Source organism: Carettochelys insculpta, chromosome 7, assembly GCF_033958435.1.
Source record: "Carettochelys insculpta isolate YL-2023 chromosome 7, ASM3395843v1, whole genome shotgun sequence".
Lineage (NCBI taxonomy): Eukaryota > Metazoa > Chordata > Testudines > Carettochelyidae > Carettochelys > Carettochelys insculpta.
In genome coordinates, this window is record NC_134143.1 from 74,622,023 (window position 1) to 74,645,524 (window position 23,502).

The following is a 23,502-nucleotide window of genomic DNA, read 5'->3' on the forward strand; positions in this document are numbered from 1 at the left end:
GTCCTGGCGGCAGTTAGATTAGAGGGGAGCTGCTGTAGGTTCCATCACTGTCATAAGGTACCATTGGACCCTCACACTAGGGGAGAACAGATGAGGGAGAGCTCTGGGGCACCTGTGCTCCTCGACACTGAAGAGAGAGAGGCACCTGATGTTGGACTCGGTTCCGCTGGCTTTACCCCAGTGGGCTGTTCCCCTGTGCAAAGAGGCTTTGCCACTTGTGCCTCAAGCAGACTGGGGAGTGCAGCCTTGTGTGAGAGAGAGAGTTGTTCAGCTACTGAGCTTTAGGTCATTTGTGTAGTCCACCAAAATCTGTTGTGTTTTTTGCTTTCTATTTCAAAAAGTAAATAATTTGTACAATAAAAGTGCACATCTAGCACACACTCAGAACTTTCTGAATGATTAGCTGGTAGCACCCAAGAGAAGTGTCCATTTAGGTTCCAGAGACCGTGCTTCTACCTCAGCAAGGTTTCTGCCGCTTTCTCTTTTACGCTCAGCTTTATTCTTCTTTAGTGTTTAAGTGTGAGGATTGTTTGTAAAATGTTTGAATATATCAAGTACTATGTGAGTGCTGCATATTTTATTTGCATTATAGTTTATATTCTGTTAAGAGCTAGTATAATGTACAGAAGTGTATTAAATAATTACATAAAGCTTTGAGAAGTGTGACTTATGTCAGTGTAAGATTACAATTACACTTCACGAGGTTATTTATTTGGGTTTATGTTCTGGCTTGTTTTATGCACTCTTGCTGAGGAGGGGGTGTTAAGGTCTCGTTCTGTCTGTAGTCCCTGACTCAGGGCATGTGGTAGGTCCATGTTCAAGCCCATGTATTTATTTTACAAACAAATGAAATGGCGCTTTCTTGCCCCACTAATCTTTCATTTTTAAGTCGAAATGACAAGAGCAAGGCTTGCAGAAACCTGGCCCTGGGAGTAGACAGTAATTCTCTCTCCCCTTCCCTGCTCTAGGACTAAAACATGTGTTAACCTGGGCAGACAACTTCAGTTGATTGCAGCTGTTACAGGTAACTGAGCACTTTGCAGCAGCCAGCTGCCAATTCTGAAGTTTTAAACATGTTGTTGTTCTACTGCAGAGACTGTTTAGGACATCATATGTAATATTACAATGAACATCCAATATTAAAAGCTTCAGAAATCACTACAAGGGCTTGTTTTGTGGCCAAATTAAATACACGCAGGTGTCTGCAAGCTGGTGTAGATGGGCTGCTCAGTTTCTGGGATGCAGTATTTGTGGCTCTGCTGCCTGTCTGCAAAGCCTGGCTAATTGAAAACACTGATCTAACCCCCAAAACTCCAGAGAGAATTGGGGCTTTGTAACAGTCCCCATACAAACACACATGGTTTTAAGATAAATAGAATGGATTCTTGGCTTTGCCCCTTTAGCGTTCTCTGTCACTTGCTTAGCACCTGCTCTTAAAAATAGAACTGATGCTACAGTGACTGTGTAGGAAGGGATTGAAAGGGTTCAGAGAACTTCTCCTGTTTTTTTTAGCTGGAGTCTGTAGCTCCAGAAACTAAGGCCCCCACCCTGGGTATGTATGTTGGGTGTCACTGTGCTTTTGGAGAAGTTATTCCAGGTAACTTACTGCAGGTAAGTTCCTCCGCTTTTCCACTTTAAATCCATTCTGCTTTTTGTCATAAACTTCTATTTGAAATTACTTTCATATGTTTTCCTTCACGGGTCTGGTTCTCCAACTTCAGCATTTGGGATTTTCTTATTAGGGAGAAAGGTTCAGAAAATATTACTTAAATCTTGTAGGACTGCTGTTATCCTGAGGGGCTCAGTTTCCCCTGTGGTGGCTCTTTGCAGAGCCACTGCAAGGGGAAATCCCAACCCTGCAGGAGCAACACTTTAAGTATAATAAGTTGCATCTCTTCAAAGAAAGTATTGCATGTTTAAGAAATCCAAAGATGAAATGTGATGTTTTGATTTCAAAGCTTTACTTGTAACATTCTTCCTTTTAAAAATAATCTCTTAATGTTTACAGACAGCCCTAGGGTCTCTGACCCCAATATTCCCCTAGTGGCCCGGGACATCATGCAGCGAATGATCCGACAGTTTGCTGCTGAATATACCTCAAAAAATAGCTCTACTCAGGACTCCAGCCAGCCCAATAGCACAAAGAACCAAAGCCTGCTGAAAGCATCTCTGGTCACCTCCTCTCCCACGGCTGCAACTGCTCAGAACCCTGTGCTCAGCAAACTTCTCATGGCTGACCAAGACTCGCCTCTGGACCTTACTGTCAGAAAGTCTCAGTCAGAACCCAGTGAACAAGGTACGACTATTACAGAAGTATCCCGCGTTCAGATGTGGTGTGTTGGGGCATTCTCAGCATAAAGCAGGGAAGAATTAGACATGTAAATTGTTAAACGAACGACAGAATGGGAAGTTTATAATTAATTGAGTGGGAGAAAAATGTTGCTGAGAAAGTGGAGCTTGTACAAATGTATGTGCCTGTAGCACAAGAGAAGAGGGCTTAACGAATCTCCAGTCTGTTTCTAGTGACAGTCATGATGAGAGCCCTGCTATTGATGTGTGTAGTGTTTGTTTATGTACCTGCTGATAAAGTGAGGTCAGGAGTTACAAAGCTTTACGCATAACACCCTGTTGTATTTGATCAGAACAGCAGCCTCGAATCATGTGGGGTTTGGATTGGAGGCAGTGTTTTCTGAAATGCTGCTTATTCTGTGGCACGTTGCTTGGCAAATGTAGGGTAAAAAATGGAACCCCTGAATTATACAACAATTTTCTTGTTTGTGTGTTTAGCAGAAGTTTATTTTTGTGCATAAAAGTACTGTGCAGAGTACAGACAATATCTTCTATAGTGTAGTGCTGCAGAGCTTGCGTTAATGGATAACCTTGCTTTCTGTCAAACTGCTTTTAAAGAACAAATTCTCCAAACAGCATTGTAGTATCTGAACATTTTGTCCCTTCTTTCCTGAAACTATATTGAGTGGAGGGGATCCTTGTGTCTGAACGCAAAGGAGCTTTCAGCAGGACCGAGATGATTCAGATTTACCCTTTGAACTTCATGAGAATTTAATAAAAGGTGCCTGAAATAAACTCATGAAAAATAGGGTAGGCCTGTGTGCCCATACTGGGCAAGGTTTGGAGAAACACTACCTTGTTTAATACACCTGCTAAAAAGGATTCGTTTTTAAAGCCTTTAGCTAGTTATAGGTACACTCAATTTTGGGTACTGCAGGCATCTTTGTAATATTCACGAGGAGAGACACATTTATGGAAATTTTGGTAAGAAGTTTAATTCTGTTACCAAAGAAAACCCCAACCCACATCCTGAAAACAGCATCATGAACAAATACTATTAATGTCACCTACCTGTAAACGCTCATGTTACTTAAGTTAAACATGGCTGCGGAGAGCTGCTATAATGAAGATTGTGGCAGTGCCCATACATACCTCTGGTAAAGTCACAGCTTTGCATTATCTTCTGCTTTATTGTATTCAGCAGTAATGCAAGGAGCCTGCAAGTTTGTATCCAGTAAGCCATTGGCTTTAGCAGTTAGCATGAGGCTTAAGGCCTGTGAACTTTGACCTAGCTGAATTTAAGTAATTCATAAATTGTAAGGAACTGAGAGTAGAAAGTAAAGAGGAATTTTGTGCCAATGACATTAGCTGACCACAAAATATGAGCCGACACCAGTGTCGGGGAGGTTCTGGATGGAACATCTAATGGCAAATGTGCCATGGCAGTAAACAGACTGTGATAATGGGGTGAAATCATCAGTGTGCTCATCTGTAGTGAAAGGGCACCTCCCCATTAGAAAGGGGAGGACATACAAATAAAAACCGTGGGGGAAACACTTATTGAAGATGCACTAGATATGGGAACATCAGTGGAACATGTTCCAGAAGTGGCATCCCACGACAGTAAGGGCAGGCGTATAGACTTTGGGAGGGCCGGAATGACGGCCCCTGGTGAAGATGAAGAGGTGATAATGACAAGGCAGACACAGACATGTAGGGGGCTCTGCAATGGATGGTATGAGTATGGGTGTGCCGATATACTTTGTTTTATCTCTATACCAGTGGTTTTCAGCCAGTGTGCCATGAGAATTGCCCAAGCACGCTGTGAAATTTCATCCATTTCCCCTCAGCTGGATTCTTTGCAGAGCCAAAGGGGGGTGGAGTGGACTGGTGACCCTTGTGCTAGCTGGGGCTCAAGCAGTGCCTGAGTCCCAGCTGGCACAGGGTAAGCCAGTTTCCCCTGTGGCGGCTCTTTGCAGAGCCACTGCAAGGGGAAATCCCAACCCTCCAGGAGCCCGTTCGCACCAGGAGCGAATGCTGAAATGCTGCTTCCCGGCCTGAAAGAGGTAGCGGGGAGCCTGCCCCCCTCCTCCTCACTGCTGTGGCAAGGAGGGAGGGAGGGTGGGCAGGAGCTTGTTGGAGCTGGGATGGAGTTGGGATGCAGCATTAAACCACAACAGCTGACAAGGGGGGACCCTGCTCTCTGGAGCCACCTTCCAAACCCCCCCCCCCGACCCATGATTATCCGCTGAAACTCACCATATCTAGCAGGGCATGTTCTCTTGCCTGCCTCTTTTTGGACCGGTAGAAGATGCTGATTTCTGTGGTGGACTTGAAACATTGAAGCATCTGATCCTTGTGTAGCTGGTTGTCTGCACTGCTGTGTTGCAAACACCTGTAGTAAGACCACAACCATAGTAAATGAAAGTCAATGTGATGTTTATGAGCAATTGGTTCAGCTGGAAAAGTGGGTGCGCTGTGGAGCTCTTTGTCTCACTGAAGTGCGCCGGGTTACTGAAAAGGTTGGGAACCAGTGCTGCACTTTACTGAGTTAGTGTGTGTAACCGTCTGGTACAGGTGCACATCAATTATTTGTAAATATGCAAGAGCTCCTGTCCTGCTCCTGTGCACATCAGGGTTCCCAAACAGAACAATTGTTCTAATAACAATTTAACTGGGCCTAGTCTTGGGACTAGAACCTGTCAGCCCTCCAAGTGATGAATGGGAGCCTTTGATCAGGCTACAGTACACTGTAAAATGACAAAGTTGTAACTCAGTCAGCAGAGACTTACTCTGGGCTCAATTTGGTATAAAAATCTCAATCATGAACAGATGTCGGAAAATGTATAGAGAAAGGAATTCAGCTATCCAGATCATTACATGTCGTCATTCTCCTGGGTCCTCTCCTAACAGACCATTACAGAGGACAGTTGCCTTAGGTCCTTTAGTTACAGAAGTGTGTGCTGTGAAACAGAGCATATAGGTGCTTCAGAGAATGGATTGAATTGCTTTTGTTATAGAAAAGCTTCAAGTGAATTTGTAAACATTCAGAGCACTTACGCGGTGTGTGTGCTTACTGTAATTCCGTAGTTATTTGCAGATACACAGTTACTCTAGATAAGAATGCATTCTAGTTTATATTGATAAATGACATGGTGAATATAATGCAAAATCTGCCGCAAAGATGTGGTATTTAACAGACTCCCTTGGAGCGGTTCCAGTGGTGCTGTGGTATAGCGTCGTTTTGAGGGAATGTTAGGGCCGTATGAGATTATTCGTAGCTGTTCCCCTGTGGATAAAGAAGCGGAAGCGTCTGCAGGATCCCTGTCGCCCTCAAAGGGTTCCTCATGTCCTGGTGGCCCTCCTGGCAGACCAGGGATGGGCATGGGTTCCTTTGGAGCAGTCATGCTCCTGAGAGTACACCTGTCCTGAATGGGATGCAGTGGTGCAGCTGCACTGTTGTCGTGCTTCAACATACTCGGTACTTGAGTCCAGGTGAGGGGTCACCTGTCACTGGTGGAAATCCACTTCCCTGATGGCTCTAGCACTGTCTGCACCAGGGACAGGTCAGTATAGCTCCACCTCTTGGTGGTGGGGGTGGGGAGTTTTTCCAGACCCCTGAGAAATGTAGTGATCTCCCTTGTTAAGTTCCCACTATTGACCAGCCCTTAGTGTATTTGCTCGAGAAGGGAATGCTGCCTTGCCGCATTATTGTACTTCTGTAAACATGTCATGTCTGGGTATTGCTAGAAGCATGTTTGCTTAAATTTGGATCATGCTCTGTTTCCACACAGAGTGGATGATGCAGTGTGCCGACAGAGGTGGGTTTGGGAAACAAAACAGGTGTATGTCACATGGGCGGTTTGAGACAACCTGAGAACTCTGTGTTTTAACACATTTCATCCTGAACATAAAAATTGATGCTACTTAGTCAAGCTAGATGCAGCATGGACAAGTAGCTATGTTCAATCTCCTCTTTGCCTCGCCTGTAAGTCCCATGTTTCAGAATTGCTAATAGCCTCCTGGGCTTGTCTCTCAAAAAGTGACTTTGATGACAGATGTCCCATAGCTTCCCATTGCCACCAGTGGACTGGAGGTCAGGCTTTCCTGGGCACAGGCTTCTTCCTCATTCACTGTGGTCAGGAGCGTTAGGAAGTGTGTGTGAAGTGGGAGAGCAGAGAAGGAGACTGAGGTGGTGGAGGGGACAAGAGAATATGGTGAGAGGCATGGGAGTGAAAAGGCCCAAGAAAATGTCTGTGGCAGGAGATGGTTGTGAGGCATGAGGAGCGAGACAGAAGAGGAAGAAAGGTTGACAGCTTTCACCACTGGGACGCTTCATGGGGTAGAGAGTGGCACCCTCAGCAGCTGAACAGGGTGCTTGCCTTTTGGGTGCTCTTTTGAGGTTGAATTTTCAGCCAGAAATGATTCCACACACATTCTCCCGCGGGCTCCTAAATCCAGAGTCAGACCAAAAAGCAAAGATTTTTAAACCAGTATTTTAAAGCCGATCTCCATGGTTTTTGGAAGTCTTAATTTGGGAACTGGATGGTGCAATGGCTAACATGCTGGCTTCCATCACTGGGGAGCTGGAGTCACTCAAACCCGGTTTGGTTCCATGGATGACTTCCATTCAGGTCTGATGGCAGGCACTACCTAGACTGGTAGAGTTGGGCACAACTGATTCCTCGTTACTAGGAGAGGGAAAGGACCAGAGCACTGCTAAGGTTAAAACCCAATGCATGGGTTCCCCAACATGGTTATTTTACCTAAGAAATCACAGCGGCTCCTGTTCTTGGTTTTTGTGTTCCTCAAGTGATTCTTATGTCTCTGCAGACGGAGTACTTGATCTATCCACTAAGAGAAGTCCTTGTGCTGGCAGCACCTCTCTGAGCCATTCGCCAGCCTGCTCCAGTTCTGCAGGGAATGGGTAAGAGAAAACCGCTTATTACCATGTTTAAAAATAATTGGTTTTGTTTGATTTCACATTAACTTGTGCCAGTTGCTTCCTGGTAACTGCTACTGAACAACTTTGGCTTAACCTTTTGGAGTAAAGAATACTTTACAAAAAAAACCTTCTTCCCACCTGCCAAATAAAAGCTGATTATGGTGAACCAAGACATGTTTTGAGGAAAAAAAGAAAATTTAGAATTCAATACTGCTGATTCTTTTGGCCACTCCAATATCTGACCAAAGATTTCCCCTCATCTTGTTGGTTCTGTGGCTGTCAGTATGACTGTAGGTGCTTTTTAGCAGGATAATTTAGGGATGGCGCTTTTAACAGAACAAACTGGCAAGATTTTTTGGGCCGGAGGGGTGCGGGGGGGTAAAGGTTTTTTTGGATGGTGAATGAAACTGAACTATACTAGACAGGACTTACTATTTATATTTTGGTACTGCTTTCTAGCACAAGATGCTGTCACAGCACTAAACACGTTTAACAGTTCAGAAAACATAAATTATGGCATATGTTGATACATACTATGGAGAGGGAATTTGGAACTGCGTTGCAGAGACCAGATGGGAGAGGTAATACTTCTGTTAGCGAAGATTCACTTTTGAGCTGCACAGCTTCCCTTCAGATCTGGGAAAGGTACTCTGAACCACAGCTAAATGGAAGAGGGAACAGAGTGTTTAGCATAAGTAGTTAACACATTGTGAGAGACCATTCAGGGTGCAGTCGTCTGTCCCTTAACATCTCTGCAGTCACAGGACAAAAGAAGTGGGGTTAGTGGGTTAAATTCCTGATGAAGGTCTGTATTTAAGGCCCCTCCTTTGAGGGCAGTGTGTAGGTTTTCTTTGAAGGTGAGGACTAAGAAGGCAGATATGGACTGAGAGATTGTGGAACGTGTTCACCCACAGGTGATAGGTTTCTGCTTTTACATTTTTCTGTGTCATTTCATTGGAGAGCTTAGTAATTGTCATCCTGCTTTGGAGTTGGTGTCTCCTGGTCTGTGAGGAGCTCATTTCCGCTGATGATCATATGTTTGGTGACGTTGCTTGTAGGCCAGAAGAAGAGATTTGAGCAAGATTTCTCTGAGGGAGTGATCCCCATCGAGTGTGGGTTGTAAGTGTTGAATGGTCCACTTCACCTTAAGTGGTGGCGTAGAATGTGTTAACTACTTATGCTAGACAGTCTGTTCTGCCTTACACTTAGCTGTGACAAGGAGTACCTTTCTCAGACCAGAAAAAGAGCTGTGAGGAGTTGAAAAGCTCTTTCCCCAACAGAAATTTCTCCTATAAAAGCTGTTACCTCTCCCACCTCATCTCTCTAATAGCTGGAGACCACCAGGGCTGGAACGCTACAAATGATTACAACAGTAGCACCTCTTAAATGAGGACATACAAATGATTGCTTTAAACAGCTCTCTTGCAGAAATTAGTTCAGGTACCTGAGTATTCTTTCAGCTAATCTATCTTCAGATGTAGTCTCTCTTGATAATGGCAGTATATGTCCAGTGTCTTCGTATGCTCAAACGTATCTCCAAAATATGTTAGTCTATAAGGCGCCACAGGACTACTACTTGTTTATGCTCAACCAGGAGCCGGGCCCTTGGAAGGCTGAGTGTCAAAGGGATTCGGGGTGTTAACACTGGGATTTTTGTCTCCACAACTTTCTGTGAGCAGGGAACACTTGGGTAGTGGAATAAGTACTTTATTTCATTTGCCTGAAGAATACATAATTGTTGGATTTAGCTTTATGAAAGTTGCTGGATTTTTAATTACTTAAAAAAACCCCAAAGCCTAGTATTGGCAGCCATTGGCGTAACTCACCTCTGACCTAAACTATATCTTTTGCTGAAGATTTCATTTATGGTGTTTCCTTTTATAGATTATCACTAGGTATTAAAAGGCATAATCTCACGTATCTGCTTGCATGGTTCCCCAGTGACCACGGTGGCACTTTCAAATTTTTTCTAACTCTAAAATAAATCTTGCCCAGCATCTCATTTGTCTGAGTTCCAAAAAGATGATTTCAATCACAGTTCTCCTGTTTTGATGGCAGCAGAAGCCAATGTGGCTCTGTACTGCCTGCTTCCTTGTCTGTGTGTCAAAGGGTGGGCATCACACAGCGGAGGTCTCAGCATGCCACACTGTGTCCTAATCAGAGCTGCAGGAATCAAGCATGACATGCTGGCTCCTAGTTTCCTGCATGTTTGTGTTGCAAAAGAGGATGACTGCAGTCTGCTCTGCTTAATGCAAATTAGCTCTGCCTGCTTAGCAAGCTGCCACTGCTGTTTTAACTTCGGGAAAGATTTGGGGCACCCTCTGGGGTGGCTTACTCGTTCATTGCATGCGTTGTTTTATCTAACTGTCCATCAGAAATAGTAGCTGCATCTTACTCCGCTCTCAGAGATTGATAGATTTTATTCAGAATCCCTGTGGACTCTTGTTACCCGATTATAATCTTAAAGATGTGTCAGGTTCTGGAGGGAGATTAGCAGCTACCTTCTAAGCACGCTCTGGGTTACAAATGTCTACTAAAAGGAAGTAAGGTAAGACCCATTTAGAGCAAGGACAATCTAAAATGCAACATTCCAAGACGGTTAGTGCAGCTTTTCTTTGCAATTTCCTATCTTCGAATAAACCATCCTTGCTCTGAACCGGGATGGTGTCACACCACGTTAGTATCCCAGAATTTCAAAATATAATTGCTTTTGCCTGACATGCTTTTGCAGTCTCCTCTTTCACCTATTATCTGCCTTGAATAGGGAAAGCTTTAGGGTTTGTGTGTTGTTTTAGCTACTTTATTGTGGAACAGTATAACGTGGTATACAGCATTCTAAAAATAAATAGGCATTTCCTCCTATGGGAATGCTCTGGGGGTGGGGGAATCACCTTTAAAACAAACATTTGATTTGATATTCTAACTTCATATTTTTTTAAAAAACACTGTTTTTTTCTATTACTAACTGCCTGATCTGAGCTAACATTTGTAGAGCTATCCCAATAGCTCTTCCGGAGGTAAGAATGTATCTCTTCTAGCCTTGGTATATATCAAACAGAGAGAATGAGGGACATGTATTTAGGCAAGTAGTTGCGTTTAAAAGAAAGAGGTGGGGTAAGTCTGGAGTAACGTAGAGGTTTTCCTTTGTGATCTGCAGTATCCCACCTCTTACATTTCATGTTTAATGCAAGTTAAAGCAAATTCATAGGAGTTCTGCTAAGCGTTTTTTACATGGAGCAGCTACTCTTGATTGCATGTGGCGTAAGCAAACAACTTCCAACGTTTCCTCCAGTATGTAGATGCTGCAGGTGGCTGTGGTGTTTGTGTGTTGAATATGTTGCATTTGGTATCACTTTGTATCACTCTTTTATTACTGTACTTGTTTAGTGGTAACGTCACAATAGAAACACAGACGTGTGTAGATCTATGGAGACTGACTATTACTTTGTAATTTATAATTAAGGTGCTATTTTCAGACGCTTGCACGCGAAGCCTTTTCTACTCCAAGAATTTGTGAACCCAGCCAGAGACCAGGCAGCAGCTTTCATTTTTCTTTGCCCAAAAAGCTTCTCTTTTTTTGCGAACAAGTTTTAAAAGTGACTGATGCTGAGACTTTAAAATAAAAAAAAAAGTTAGAGAAAAATAAATAACACAAAAAGTGATGTTACCCAAGCAAGGCCTTCTAATAAAGGAGTGGCCCCCTCACCCATCCCTCCCTACCTGTGCAAGTCCTGCTCACATCAGTTTCCTTCCATCCAATTAGGCGACCTGGGAGACCCAGCCAGCACCATGCAGAGGGACTTCGGAGTGGTGATGGGGTGCCTCCGAGAAGCTTGCAAGATGGAACCAGGGAAGCTTATGGTCACTCCACATCTCTTAAAGTTCCACTGGCTCGATCGCTGCAGATTAGCGAAGAACTGCTGAGCAGAAACCAGTTTTCTACAGCTGCCAGCCTTGGGCCATCTGGACCACAGAATCATGGACAGCACTTAATATTATCCAGGGAGGCTTCTTGGGCAAAACCACACTATGAATTTAATTTCAGCCGCATGAAATTCAGGGGAAATGGTGCACTCAGCAACATCAGTGACCTTCCTTTTCTTACAGACAATTCAGCCTTTCAAAAAATGGCACTTCACACTAAACAGGATGGGAAAAAGGATGTGAGCCATTCATCTCCTGTGGATTTAAAGATACCACAAGTTCGAGGCATGGACCTTTCATGGGAGTCCCGCACTGGTGACCAGTACAGCTACAGCTCTTTGGTAATGGGCTCACAAACGGAGAGCGCACTTAGTAAAAAGTTAAGGGCTATCCTTCCAAAACAAAACAGGAGAAGTTTGCTGGATGCTGGACCAGATTCCTGGGGCTCAGATGCAGAGCAGTCTACCTCTGGACAGCCATATCCCACCTCTGATCAAGAGGGAGATCCTGGCTCCAAGCAACCGAGGAAGAAGAGAGGGAGATACAGGCAATACAACAGCGAGATACTGGAGGAAGCAATCTCTGTAGTTATGAGTGGGAAAATGAGTGTTTCCAAAGCTCAGAGTATTTATGGGATCCCCCACAGTACACTGGAGTACAAAGTGAAAGAGAGGCTGGGCACTTTGAAAAACCCTCCAAAGAAAAAAATGAAACTAGTGCGGTCGGAGGGGCAGGATGTTTCAATAAAGATGGAATTAGACCCCCAGGGAGAGGCAGCACAGAGCGCAAGCGACTCAAAAGATGAGTAGGGATGTGATGTGTAGAGTGCCAATTACCGTACAGACTGGGTGAGCACTACTGCATTGTTCCGCTGCTACCGAGTGCGCCTGCCTCCTCTCTGCTTGCTTTGACACTTGCTACTTTGCAGGGTAGCATTGACTCGTGCGGGCACAGGCGAAAAGGGGCACTGCAAATGTTGTGTATTTGTAAATTTTCTGGCCCGGGAGGGCTCAGCTCTTTTCTTTTTTCTTTGGCCGCTTTTTGCATGTTTCTCTGCCGTGCTACGGAGAATTGCGTTACCTCACACACAGTGCAGGCGTGGAAGTAGACTCCCTCCTGTGGAGCCTGTAGTTTTTTTTTTTTTTTTTTGTTTTTTTTTTTGTATTGGCCTTTCCAACCCAAGTCCGCTTTGTGAAACTGATTCTCTCTCAGGCCAGACACTTTTGAATGAGAATCAAACTCTTTAATTTGAAAAGCTTCACAAATTCCTCAGAACTTCCTCCCCCCCCCCCCCCCTTCTTGGATCCAGTTGATTGAAGGATTAAGCTAACACAAGCTCTTTAGGAATGGGAAATCTCTTGAACTTAGAGATGGGTGATCAATTGGGTCTAATTAGGCTCTCTGCCATTGTCTTTCTAAATTAATTTACAATTAGCAGCCTGCTTAGTGCTCACCCAGAGGGGAGGGGTGGGGAAACTTACATACACTACCTGCAGAGTACTTAGGTTTTGTAACACTACCTTGGCTGTAATTGTGTTTGCTCTTTGATAAAGGGGAGCATTAGACTCCCCTGTTTGAGGATCTCGCCTTATCTCACGAAGACAAGCTCCTTTGAGTCAGGAGTGGTCAGGGTACGCTAATGACGTACTGGGGTATGCCTCGTTATAACAAAAGGGTTGTTCTCTGTGACCCATCGCTTTTTACAGACTTGATTCTGAGTTTACTCCACTGCGGTTCCAGCTGCTGGGTCAAAGGACCCTGGACTGGGAGTGGGGGCACACACAACACATTGCTGTGACCTTGTGTAAAATGAAACAATGATCTCCTAAACTTGAGAACCTCAGTAGTCTGCCCAAATAACTAAATCAATGAAGGATCTGTCTTAGTGTTCAGGGAAGAAATAAAACCACATCAGTAGCCTGATCTGAGTTAGGCTTCACATCATATCTAGCTGTAATGCTGTCAGGGTTGAACGCCCAATGGGTGTTTCCTTTTTAAATACTACAGTTGCCAGTAGCAGGAAATGTCCTTGTGTATCCTGCGTTCCTGTTTGTTTTACCCTGGGTTGATTTGGTAGTGGTTTTAACACACACTAGTGTTAGCAGTTAAACCTCATATAAACACTCCATAAACCACAAGTCCAATTGTTTTTATTATATTTTTATCATATAGATTCAGGATAAGTTTTGTATAATACTTTTTGTCTTTGGGAATTTCTGCAGGAGTGGTCAGTAACCAGATAAAGCTCATCAGACTTTTTACAGTTGGACCAAATCAGAATTGCTCGTACTTCAGGTGGAAACGGTTCAGTTGTCATTTAAACTTGTGCAAAAGGTTTTTCCCTTTTTCCCAGTTGCACAACCAAAAGAAGTGTTGGACTTTGTGGGTGAGAGAGCGTTAAGCGCTGTTGGTGACTGAAAGTGGACACTAAACGTTCATGGGAAGATGGCCTCAGTAGCTCCGGGGCTACTGAATGAATTTTGGAGCAGTTAATTCACTTAGCCTTCTTTTATTTATATATATATATTTTCCAGCAACCTATTATGTTCAAAGGTTAGGCACACCATTGCTGTCAGTTAAAATATGCACTGCTCATGGACTGGGCTTTTGGCCCTGTTTATGCTTTTTGTTTTTACTTAACGTATTTAAACACTCAGAAGTCTGACTGCTCTTAGGGATCTAGCTGCTATCTCAGATTTTAAAGTAGGTTTAAGCTCTGCAGCCGTATATAAACTCTGAAGTGTAGTCCGTTGTAGCTGAGGATTGCAATAAAAGAGCACGGTTAAATGAGTGATTTCATCTGCTGTTGGAGGTTATCGTGGACGGTCTGCTGCAAGCTAAAAATGTGACATTTGCGCAGAGTTTGCTGTTCAGGGAGGTTTAACCTTTGGCGGTTGTCTTTAAGTGGTGTGTGACTTGAGTTTTATTGCGGTGCCCGTGGAGTGCTCATTTTACTCACCTCAATATTTTGTGTGTATCTGTTTTAAGTGGATGACAATCGTGCAGTAGAAAAATGGTGTGCCTACCCTTGAATGCTGCAGTTTAAAAAGAGAACTTGTCTCGCGCCAGTTCAGACAGTAGGCTAAGAATTGTAAATAGCGAAAAGTGAAGTACTCTTATTATTTGCTTTGGTTAGAGAGTGAATTTTACAAAACAAACCAAACGCTTAACTTTCTCAGATTAAATGTCCTGAGACCTGAAGATTGTAATATTCATGTCTGCGAAGCTCTTACACATTACACTTGAGATCTGTGATCATTTAATATTCAGGTAATCTGTCTTTTCTGAGAAGCTTTTGAACAACCATATTTCCTCCAAAGGTCTCTGCTTAAAATGGGAAAAAAAAAAAGAAAAAAAAAAAAGGGAAAAAAGTGTAGATTGTTTTTAAGCACTAATTGCATTACATTGGTAACTGCAATATAAAATAGCCATTATTGTTTTGTGAAGCATGGTTGAGATTAGTTAGTGGTCCCTTTTAAAATTTCATGAGCCTCTCAAAAAAATAAAAACAATTAAAAAAAGCTGCTGAATATTCAAAAGATATATATTTTACCTTATTGTAGTTTTTGTAAATTTAGTCTGTAATATTCAGGTGCACCTTTTAATGTTAAATTTTGTTTCAAAGTCCCATATAATGTATTTTCTCGGAGGTAATTGATCACATGGCTGGCATTGCTCTAGTACTGCAGTGATCCACTGGTGTTTGATTTCTTTCTTTCACTACATATTCTTTATAGGCGCTTTACAGTGTAGCTATCTTTGTAGTATTTGGGATCATTTTAAATATATAATTGCGATTAACGTTTGTCCATTAGCGTGTTTAATTTTCTGCTGACTAGCAGATTGCATGGCCAGAATTCCCAGCTGACCATATTTGATGTGGGAAGATGTGGTACAAAGGCTTTGTTTCTCATGTTACTTTTGATAAGTGGATGCATATGTTTGGCTCAGTTGGACAGCAGATAGGGCTTGTACCTTGTTCTTCCTGGCGCTTTGTGGGAGCTCAATGGTAACAGAACTCAGACAAACTGCTATCCTGTGAAAACCAATGAGTCTGTAGGAGGTGGCCTTCCAGGTATTTTCAGTCACTAGTTTTCCCTTGTTCCCAAGGATAACCATCAGATGTAGTCATTGGGTTCAGCGGTATTGTTGTGTTCTACACGGATGATGTAGTTTTCACTTAGCTGAAAGAGGCTGATGACAACAAGAAACTGTGAGACTCATTTGTGGCAGTCTCTGAAAACTAGTGTTTTCAGTGCAGCTATGGTGAAGGAGGCGCCCTCTCCCTACTCCAGCCCTAGAAAAGTGATGTTATAGTCTGTGTGTATAAAGTTTTAAGAATCAGTTTTCATATTGTACTGAAGTTTAGATGTTGCTTGATAAATCTTTGCTGCAGCATATAATGAAGCTGAGTACGGCTTAGTGGGGTAGGGGTTCTGGTGTGGAGTTAATTATCGTACAGCTCTGGCGAGGAAGCCTGACATGTATGAAATGTATCCGTTTTTTATTTGGGCCTGTACAATGTAAAAGTGCTTTTTAGAACTCTGGTGACCTATTACAGATTCTTACCTCACTTTCAGATGGATCCTCGTTCCACAGTGTTGTAGGCACTTATTGTGTGGCCATGACGCTTGACTCCAGTGATAAAGAATGGAACATTCCAGTTAGATATTGTAGGGGCATATGGTATTGGGACTTATTTTATTTCTGGTTTAGAGAGAAGTTTCTTGGGGCCCCATGCAGTCCCCTAAAAGCTCAAGTCACAGGTCCATCGAGAATCTCTCATTGCTACTTCTGCGTTAGCCAGATGAATTTCTTGAAAAGCAACAGAAAACGCCTGCTGTTACTTCTCCCTGGCCCCAGGACCCAAACTGTGCTGCCTGCCCTACCATTAAACCTGAAGTCCAGCCCTGACATGTCCCATCTCAGAACCGAAGCGATGATTGTTGCTTCTCACTTGGTAACACGTTCAGCTGCTCAGTCTGCTGTAACTATCGCCTACCTTTGTGGCTCTTTCCTGAGGATTCTCCTGTCACACAGGAGGCAGCAGCACGTGTACATGTAGCTTGTTTGGGAGTAGAAAGACTAGTTTGTGCCACAGGTGCTGGAACAGTTTTTATGGTTATGGGTACTGAACACAGAAACCATATATTTGGGTTATTTCTGCTACTTCAAGCCAAGGGGTGTGGCCGTACCCTGGAACCCCTAGTTCCCACACACACAGTTTGCTCTGTGTGTCCATTGGAGACCTGCATTGTGTAAAAGAGTCTGTACCTATTTCTTTCGGGGAAGTACTAAAGAGCAGGTTGGCTTCCTAAAGAAATTGATTAGGGTTTTGTGAAGATACCTGGCAAAATGATCCCCCCGCTCCACCCGAGTCCAAGGGTTTACTAAACTCTGTACAAGCCGTAGAAACTTCCTCGTTCACATCAAATTTATTTTCAGACCCTACTGAAAAGGGTAGTTATACTGGTGCCACGTAGAAGGCAAATTCTCAACTTTCTGTTCAGTTTATTTAGGGTTAAGTCTCTGTTCTTGGTGGTCTTCAAGTTTTAGGTGTAATAGAGGAGCGTGACCTGTGAGTGAAGGGAATGCTGTGCTATTCCCTAGTCTTATCCAAACTTCAGTGTTCCCAGAGATATAAAATAGAGAAGACTTTTAAAAAATAGACAGAAGTGCAGTTCTTTGGTTTAAAGATGATGTACATTAGCTGCAAGTCCAAACTGTATGAAGGAGAATTTATTACACTGTACAGAGAGCTTTATTTGTCATAAAATGATTTTTGCTTTAAATTCTCTGCCAAAACACAGTGGTAACATTGGTATGTTGCCTGTATGTTCATGAGGGTCAGGCATATCATGAGGTTTTCCTGAGTAGACATGTCAGCAGTGAGATGTATTCTAGTTTAAGTAACCCCACTTTTTTTCAGATAAGATTGTATTGATTAATGCTAAGATACAAATAAGATTTATCATTCTCTCCCAGTGACTACTTTTGGTAAAGTTAGGGTTTCTGCTGCTTATGGATTGTTTTGGAAATTCAAAATTAGAATTGGCAGAAGCATAAAAGTATGCACTGTCAATTAATTGCTGGTTCATTTGGAATGATCAAATATTATATAATTGAATTTTTCATCGTATCTCGATGACCACTAAATAGAAGTATTGTGAACACACACAGTGATCCACAGGTACGCTACACAGATGCAGAAAAAACGCCTTTGATCAGTTACATGTGTGCGTTCCAAGGTCGGCCTGTCTGTCGCAGGTTTGGGGTTTGAGATAGGCAGAATCTGTGTACCATGTTATAGTTGTCTTGGATGTCATGCCTACAAAATTATGCCCTTACTCAGGTCATGTCCTGAAAACATTCATTTTAAAATAGCCTTATAGTAGCCTCATGAAAATTTCCTAGTCGAGTTGCAGAATGGATTTTCCCATCCTGTTTACAATGATCAAGGATTTTTTAAAATTCTGCTTAGAAAATTTCATCCTCTTTCTAGAAATACATTTTGCTTGTCCCTAGTGATGAATGGGTGAGTAGAATTTTTAGCAAGATTTTTAAGGTAATACATTTGCTGATATGTCTTGTCTGGGTGGCTGGGATGGACAGATGCGGAGAGATCCATCAGAAAAAAAATATTTGTGAGGTCACTAGCCAAACAAAATTAGATCTCCACTCTGGTATTTTCTCCACCCTAATATAATGAAAACAATACCACATCTCTTAATACAGTTTATCAAATACTTGGTGCTATGTCTGAAATATTTTTGCAGGTGGTATTTTTAAGCTTGGTGGAAGCAATTACAGTAAACTTCACTGTTGTCCTAACAGCACTTGTCTGACCTGTTGTACAGTGCCGGAAAAGGGATACTTCAGCACTTTTTGTGTTATAATACTAAAGTCTTAATTTATCTGGTCTTCAGAGTCTCAGATACTGTAAATGTTACAATCTAGGGTTATTGTTCACCATTTTCCATGTCAGATCACACGTTCTCTTGAGATATGAATCTGTCTATAAAGAATGGTACAATTATTTTATAATGTTCAGGCAACTTCTAAATGTGTGTGCGCTTGATAATTTAATGAATCATTTCCACAGACCATTTCAGGGCTTGAAATTTGGAATCTGGGGTAACAGGGAGGGAGGAGGGAAATTTTTCAAAAAAAAAAAAAAAAAATCATTTAGAACCATTGTGTAGTGTTTGGTTTGAAAAATATATCACCAGGAAAATGGGTAGGGATTCTCTCTCCCTTACATCTTCAGGGAATGAGCAGTATTTAGAATCTTTGGCTGAAATTTAAGCCTTTTTACTGTGTAAATTTTTAATATAAATTCACTGACATGCTTTTTACATCTGAGGACTGAAAATGGATCTTAAGGTTTAAATTGTGGAATGGTCTATTTCTTAAATGAAGGGGGAACATTTTAAAAAAATTTACTAGATTAGAATACCAGCATTCGTGTGCGTAAGGAATTTAGTATGTAATAGCAAAGTATTTGATTAAAAACCTAAGCTTGAATTTCTAGTCTGTAATTAGGTGCATCTAGCAGGTGACTCTTCTTTACTTATTGATATGTGATGGGCTTTTTGCAAATAGAAACCTTTATCCGAGTCCCATGTGTTGCTTGTACTGATGGGATGTATGCTTACAGCAGCTTACTGCTGCTTTAAAAATGTATAAAATATGTTTGGAGTGTTTGCTCATAACTTTCTAACCTCCACTTGTTAAACTGTCAGACGTCGGTATTTATCAGTCCGCAATGCAAGTTAAACTTATGTTCTTAGGAATTCAGCTTGTACACACTGTTTAAAAACCCTCAGGGACAGTTTACACACAATCCTCACTCAATTCAGGTACTTATACGCTATTCTTAAACCTAGCAGTGACTTGTATTTTCTTTTGCTTTTCTTTTGACGTGCTGATAGCACATCTTTGATGAATGTCAACTTAAAACTCAGTTCAGGTATCCAGGTATAACTCAGCCAAACGGATTGTAAAGCTGCATATTACTCTCCAGCACACAGTGCCTCAGACCCATATAGTGGCATTCTGTATATTCAGTTGTTACCACTGAGCAGATCGCATGGGGGTTCCTGTTAACTAGGTATTGTATGAAATTTCTCTGCTATATATTATATATGTAATCGTAAACTTATATATCTTAAAATGCCACTACTGGCCAGTGCAGCTAACCTAGAATACATTCCCAGTGGCTTCTGTAAATACTGCAGAGGCATTTCCTTAATGTGGCTCTTGCTTCTCTTTCCCTATAACTACTTCTAAATTCAAGCACCGGTCCTTGGGTGTCTGACCTCTACATTCTAGTTATGCAATGTCTTTAGAGAATTCTGTGCACTGGCCACTGTGATGGAAACCAATGGGCCAGGAGTGCTTTGAGTTTATTAGTAATTGTTCTGCCAAAGTCGGTGTTGTATGACAAGCATGTAAACCAGTCAGATAATCAGCAGAGGTGCGTGCCTATAAGAGATGGTGTAATCACTACCACATAACTGGAAAGGCTAAGCCCTTGACAGATGTCTCTTTTCTAACGCTAAGCACTAATTCAGAATGTGTTGGCACTTAACAGTTGTAGAGACGGGGCTGTCTGCTGTGTCTGCAAGAGTGGATGTGTGTGAAATCTAAGACGTAAATGTCTGCTTCTCTGCACCTGTAGTAATCCATTGGCAGTTGCAAGTCAGCAATACCTCTGCTTCATTATTTGATACTTTACATCTGAAAAGAGTTCCCTTTCGACTTCTATGACCCATAGTCTTTGACGAGTATGGAAAATGGCATTTCTTTCTGACCTCTAGAAGTTCAAGTGTCATGGGAAAAAAAAACCAGGAACCCCCCTTTACTCTTATGGACCTCATTTCAATATACTGTTTACAGTTTGACGGAATTGTATAATTTAATATTTCTCTTGTACTGTAGTTTATATTTATTTACAGATTTTTTTTTTTGTACTGTGTGATTTGGACTTTTTGTTCCTTGCTATGATCAACGTTTTATGTAGTAGAGCACTTATGATCACAAATTAAGGGTTTTTGGTTTGATTGCACTACATTAATTTTTTAATGCAGTTCTGATTTTTTGACTGGACTAAATAAGCTGTGTCTTAATGTATGTGATAAGTACTTTTAAAATTTTTAATTCATGTGGTCCCTTTTTTTTGCATTGTATGTCAAAAGCGCTAATTCTCCTGTTGTGCATGTGTAAGATTTTAATGGCTCCATTGTATTATTTGACCATGTCATTTTGGAAACACATTCCCAGCTGTAATGTTGTGTATGGTAGTTTTCACTGGATGCTAGACTTTTCAGAACCACTATTCTTCTAATAAATTTTGTTGTGAAAAACTTTAAAGGGGTTGCAATTATGTTTCTAGTATGTATTTTTAAGTGTCTCGGTTACACACTATGATGTTGTAAAATGTAAATTAACAATAAAAATATGGAAGGGAAATAAAAATGTAAAGTAAATAATTACTGATAGGTTAACAGTAGGAGTCAGCATCTGTTTGCTGGGGTAGCAGTGGAGGAGGGCATGCATGTGAAAACTGAAATGCACTCTTGTACGAGAGTCTCTTCTGGGTTAGGCAAATACAGGCCCACGAGCTGGATCCCGTCTGCTGGGTTAGTCCCTGGTGGGCCCACACCTGTGTGTTTACCTGTGCCTCTGACGATATTGGGCTATCACAGCTCTCATTGGCCAGGGGTCCCAGTCCATGATGCTTTCTGCTGCGGCCAATGAGACCTGTGATTGCTTGCTACCTGTAGAGGCACAGGTAAATGGAGCAGCAGCAGCCTGCCAGGGGCTAACCTTGACAGCCACCCCCTTTTTTTTTTTTAAATTGCTCATCTCTGGTTTGTTCCCATGGTCTTCCTTACGCTAACTTGCTCCTCCCATGGGTCCTTGCAATTGTCTTCCATAGCAAATAAATTACCTAGTAGTCGGAGTATGGTACCTGTGCAGGGATGTGGCTGGCCTCATTGCAGATTTACTAACAAATTAGGAGGGGATATCTAAGTGTTTCCCTGCTGTTTGCCTTGGCGTGCTGAGACTCTTTCTCTGGCATGTGTAGGGTTATATAGTGGTGCTGGTGCATCTGTGTTGTGTCGCTGGCTTGCTTGTCAGATGGAACTGGGCCAAGACTAGGCAGATTGCTGTGTAGACGTCAGCATGATTGTTGCCCTCGCCCTCTGAGCAGACATTGCTTCTCCATAGAAGAGAACAGTCAGCAGCTCTGGTTAATACGTGGAAAGCTTTCTGTGACTGTGACACTGTGCATGCGGGCATCTTCCTGTATTTGGACCTGAGTAACTTTCAGTAACGTGGCACCCTGCTTCATCTGCACCTGACTGTAGGCAGACTTGCCGTCTTTCAACCATTACTTTGTGTGCTGCTTTTAATGTTGGTCCTGAAAAGTAGGTGACGATGCAGGTTGGACAAAAAGCCACGTAATTTCATCCTGCTTCTGTACAACTTCCTTCTAGGGACCTAGACTGGGTAACAGTAACAGATAGTAAAAATCTCACTGTTGGGCAGAAGTCCTCTGAGTGCTGCAGAAAGTCTGATGCCCTACATTTGTGTTCTGATCCGTAGCAGCCAGAAGTTTCTTTCTTGTGCCAGCTAAGCCTGGGTGTGAGGCCCAACTGTTGTTAACGTTGCTTTCACTTCAAAAGTAAAAACCCTGGAAAAGTAATTCCAACAGTGTGGGCAGTGGTCTTTTTCCAGTGTTTTCTACTAACCTGGTACTTGCAGATTAAAAGGAAATCACAAAAATTACTTGCCCATGTTAGAGTAGCAGTTACTTTCCAAATAGCCTTTTCACAGCAAAATCAGTGTCTTTGATTGGAAGTAACAAACCGGCACTAAGCCCCTTTATGTAATTGAGAGACATCAGTTTCTCTGTGCCTTGAAAACAGATACTTTCAGCCTGGTGACTGTAACATGCAGGGGGCCCACCTGTTCAAGGTGATATGTTTGTCTCCTTTTGGAGCCGTTACATATTTTAAAGGGTTGAAAGGCTTTCACCTTTTTTCAGTGAAATTAGCAGTTCTGCTGTAGGGCAGTCAGAAACATCATCTGGCTTTGCTGGAGTGCACACTGGGAATCTTAGGGGTGTAGATGAAGAGGTTTTGTACCCAACTCCTTTCTTGCGCATCTCACGATAGAAGTGGGTCTTCCAGCGGGAGGTAGGCCTGAGTCACCAGATGCTTAAGAATATGGCGACCTTTAACCCATTAAATTCAAAGGAATTACTCTGCGTGTGTGAGCACAGGGGTGCACAAAGTGGGGGGCAGGGCCCCGGGGGGGGTGAAATTTTGTAAGGAGCGGAGCAGCATGTTCAGCTGCTGGGTCTCAGGCACATCCATCTGATTAAAAGTGGAGAAATGTATTACTGTTACGTATGTGTATTCACATTTCTGTGCCGGTTGATAATGTTTCTGCATTCTACATATCTTACACACGGTGAAAATTTTTTTCATGTGCACATAACCAACATTTCTGTTGGTTTGGTTTACGTTGGGGGGGGGGCTGCTAATTTCAGGGGCACAGTGGGGGGCCTGACATACATTTGCTCACCCCTGTGTTAGCACGTACCTAAGTTTAGATACCTTGTGAATTGTGACTCTCGTGATCAGGGAGGAGCAGCCCCCAGGGGAGCTGAGGAAGGGGATTTTGTGTTCCCGTGGGCAGCGTGGAAGAAAGCACGGTGAGGATTTGGGAAGCATGGTAATATTATTAAAGCACACATGGAAGTGTTTCTTCTGCACAGTCACCCAGCCAGAGGCATTTGTGAAGGCCAAACCTATAACAGGGCTCAGAAAAGAGTTAGCAAATTTCCAGGAGGACAGATGTGTCAGTGGCTGTTAGCCAGGATGGACAGCGATGGCGTCCCCGGTGCCTGTTTGCCAGAAGCGGGGAGTGAACAACAGGGTGTAGATCACCTGAAGATTCCCTGTTCACTCCCTCTGGGGCACCTGTACCTGGCCCCTGTTGGAAGACAGGACCCTGGGGTGGGTAGGTAGACCTTTGGTCTGACCCCATCTGTGGTTCTTATGTAATGGCATGTTTTATCGCAGGGGTTCCCAAACTTTTTGGCATCGCGCCTCCCCTCCTCTTTTTTGCCATCATTCAACTTCCTTGTAACAAAAAATTCAATTCGTAATTTAAAATAAACACATGCATGATATAAAAATGATTTATAAAATTAAAAATAAGCACAAATGGTTTTTCTTGCACCCTTGTGGGTGCCTGGTGCAGCCCCAGTTGGCCAGCTGCCAGAGCCACCCGCTTGAGCCCCATATGGCTGGGGCCAGCCGCTGGCCTGC

The 23,502-nt window shown here is 42.7% G+C and overlaps 1 protein-coding gene across 1 annotated transcript in view; it reads left to right on the plus strand.

Annotated features, from left to right (window-relative positions):
• LCOR (ligand dependent nuclear receptor corepressor) overlaps positions 1 to 20,564 on the plus strand; it is a 105,235-nt gene extending 84,671 nt beyond the window's left edge. The window contains exons 5-7 of the mRNA XM_074999327.1: positions 2,009 to 2,296; positions 7,123 to 7,216; positions 10,998 to 20,564. Of these exons, the coding sequence (XP_074855428.1) occupies positions 2,009 to 2,296; positions 7,123 to 7,216; positions 10,998 to 11,967 (1,352 nt within the window). The 3' untranslated portion in view covers positions 11,968 to 20,564. The remainder of the gene's footprint in view (positions 1 to 2,008; positions 2,297 to 7,122; positions 7,217 to 10,997) is intronic.
• The last annotated feature ends 2,938 nt before the right edge of the window (positions 20,565 to 23,502 follow it).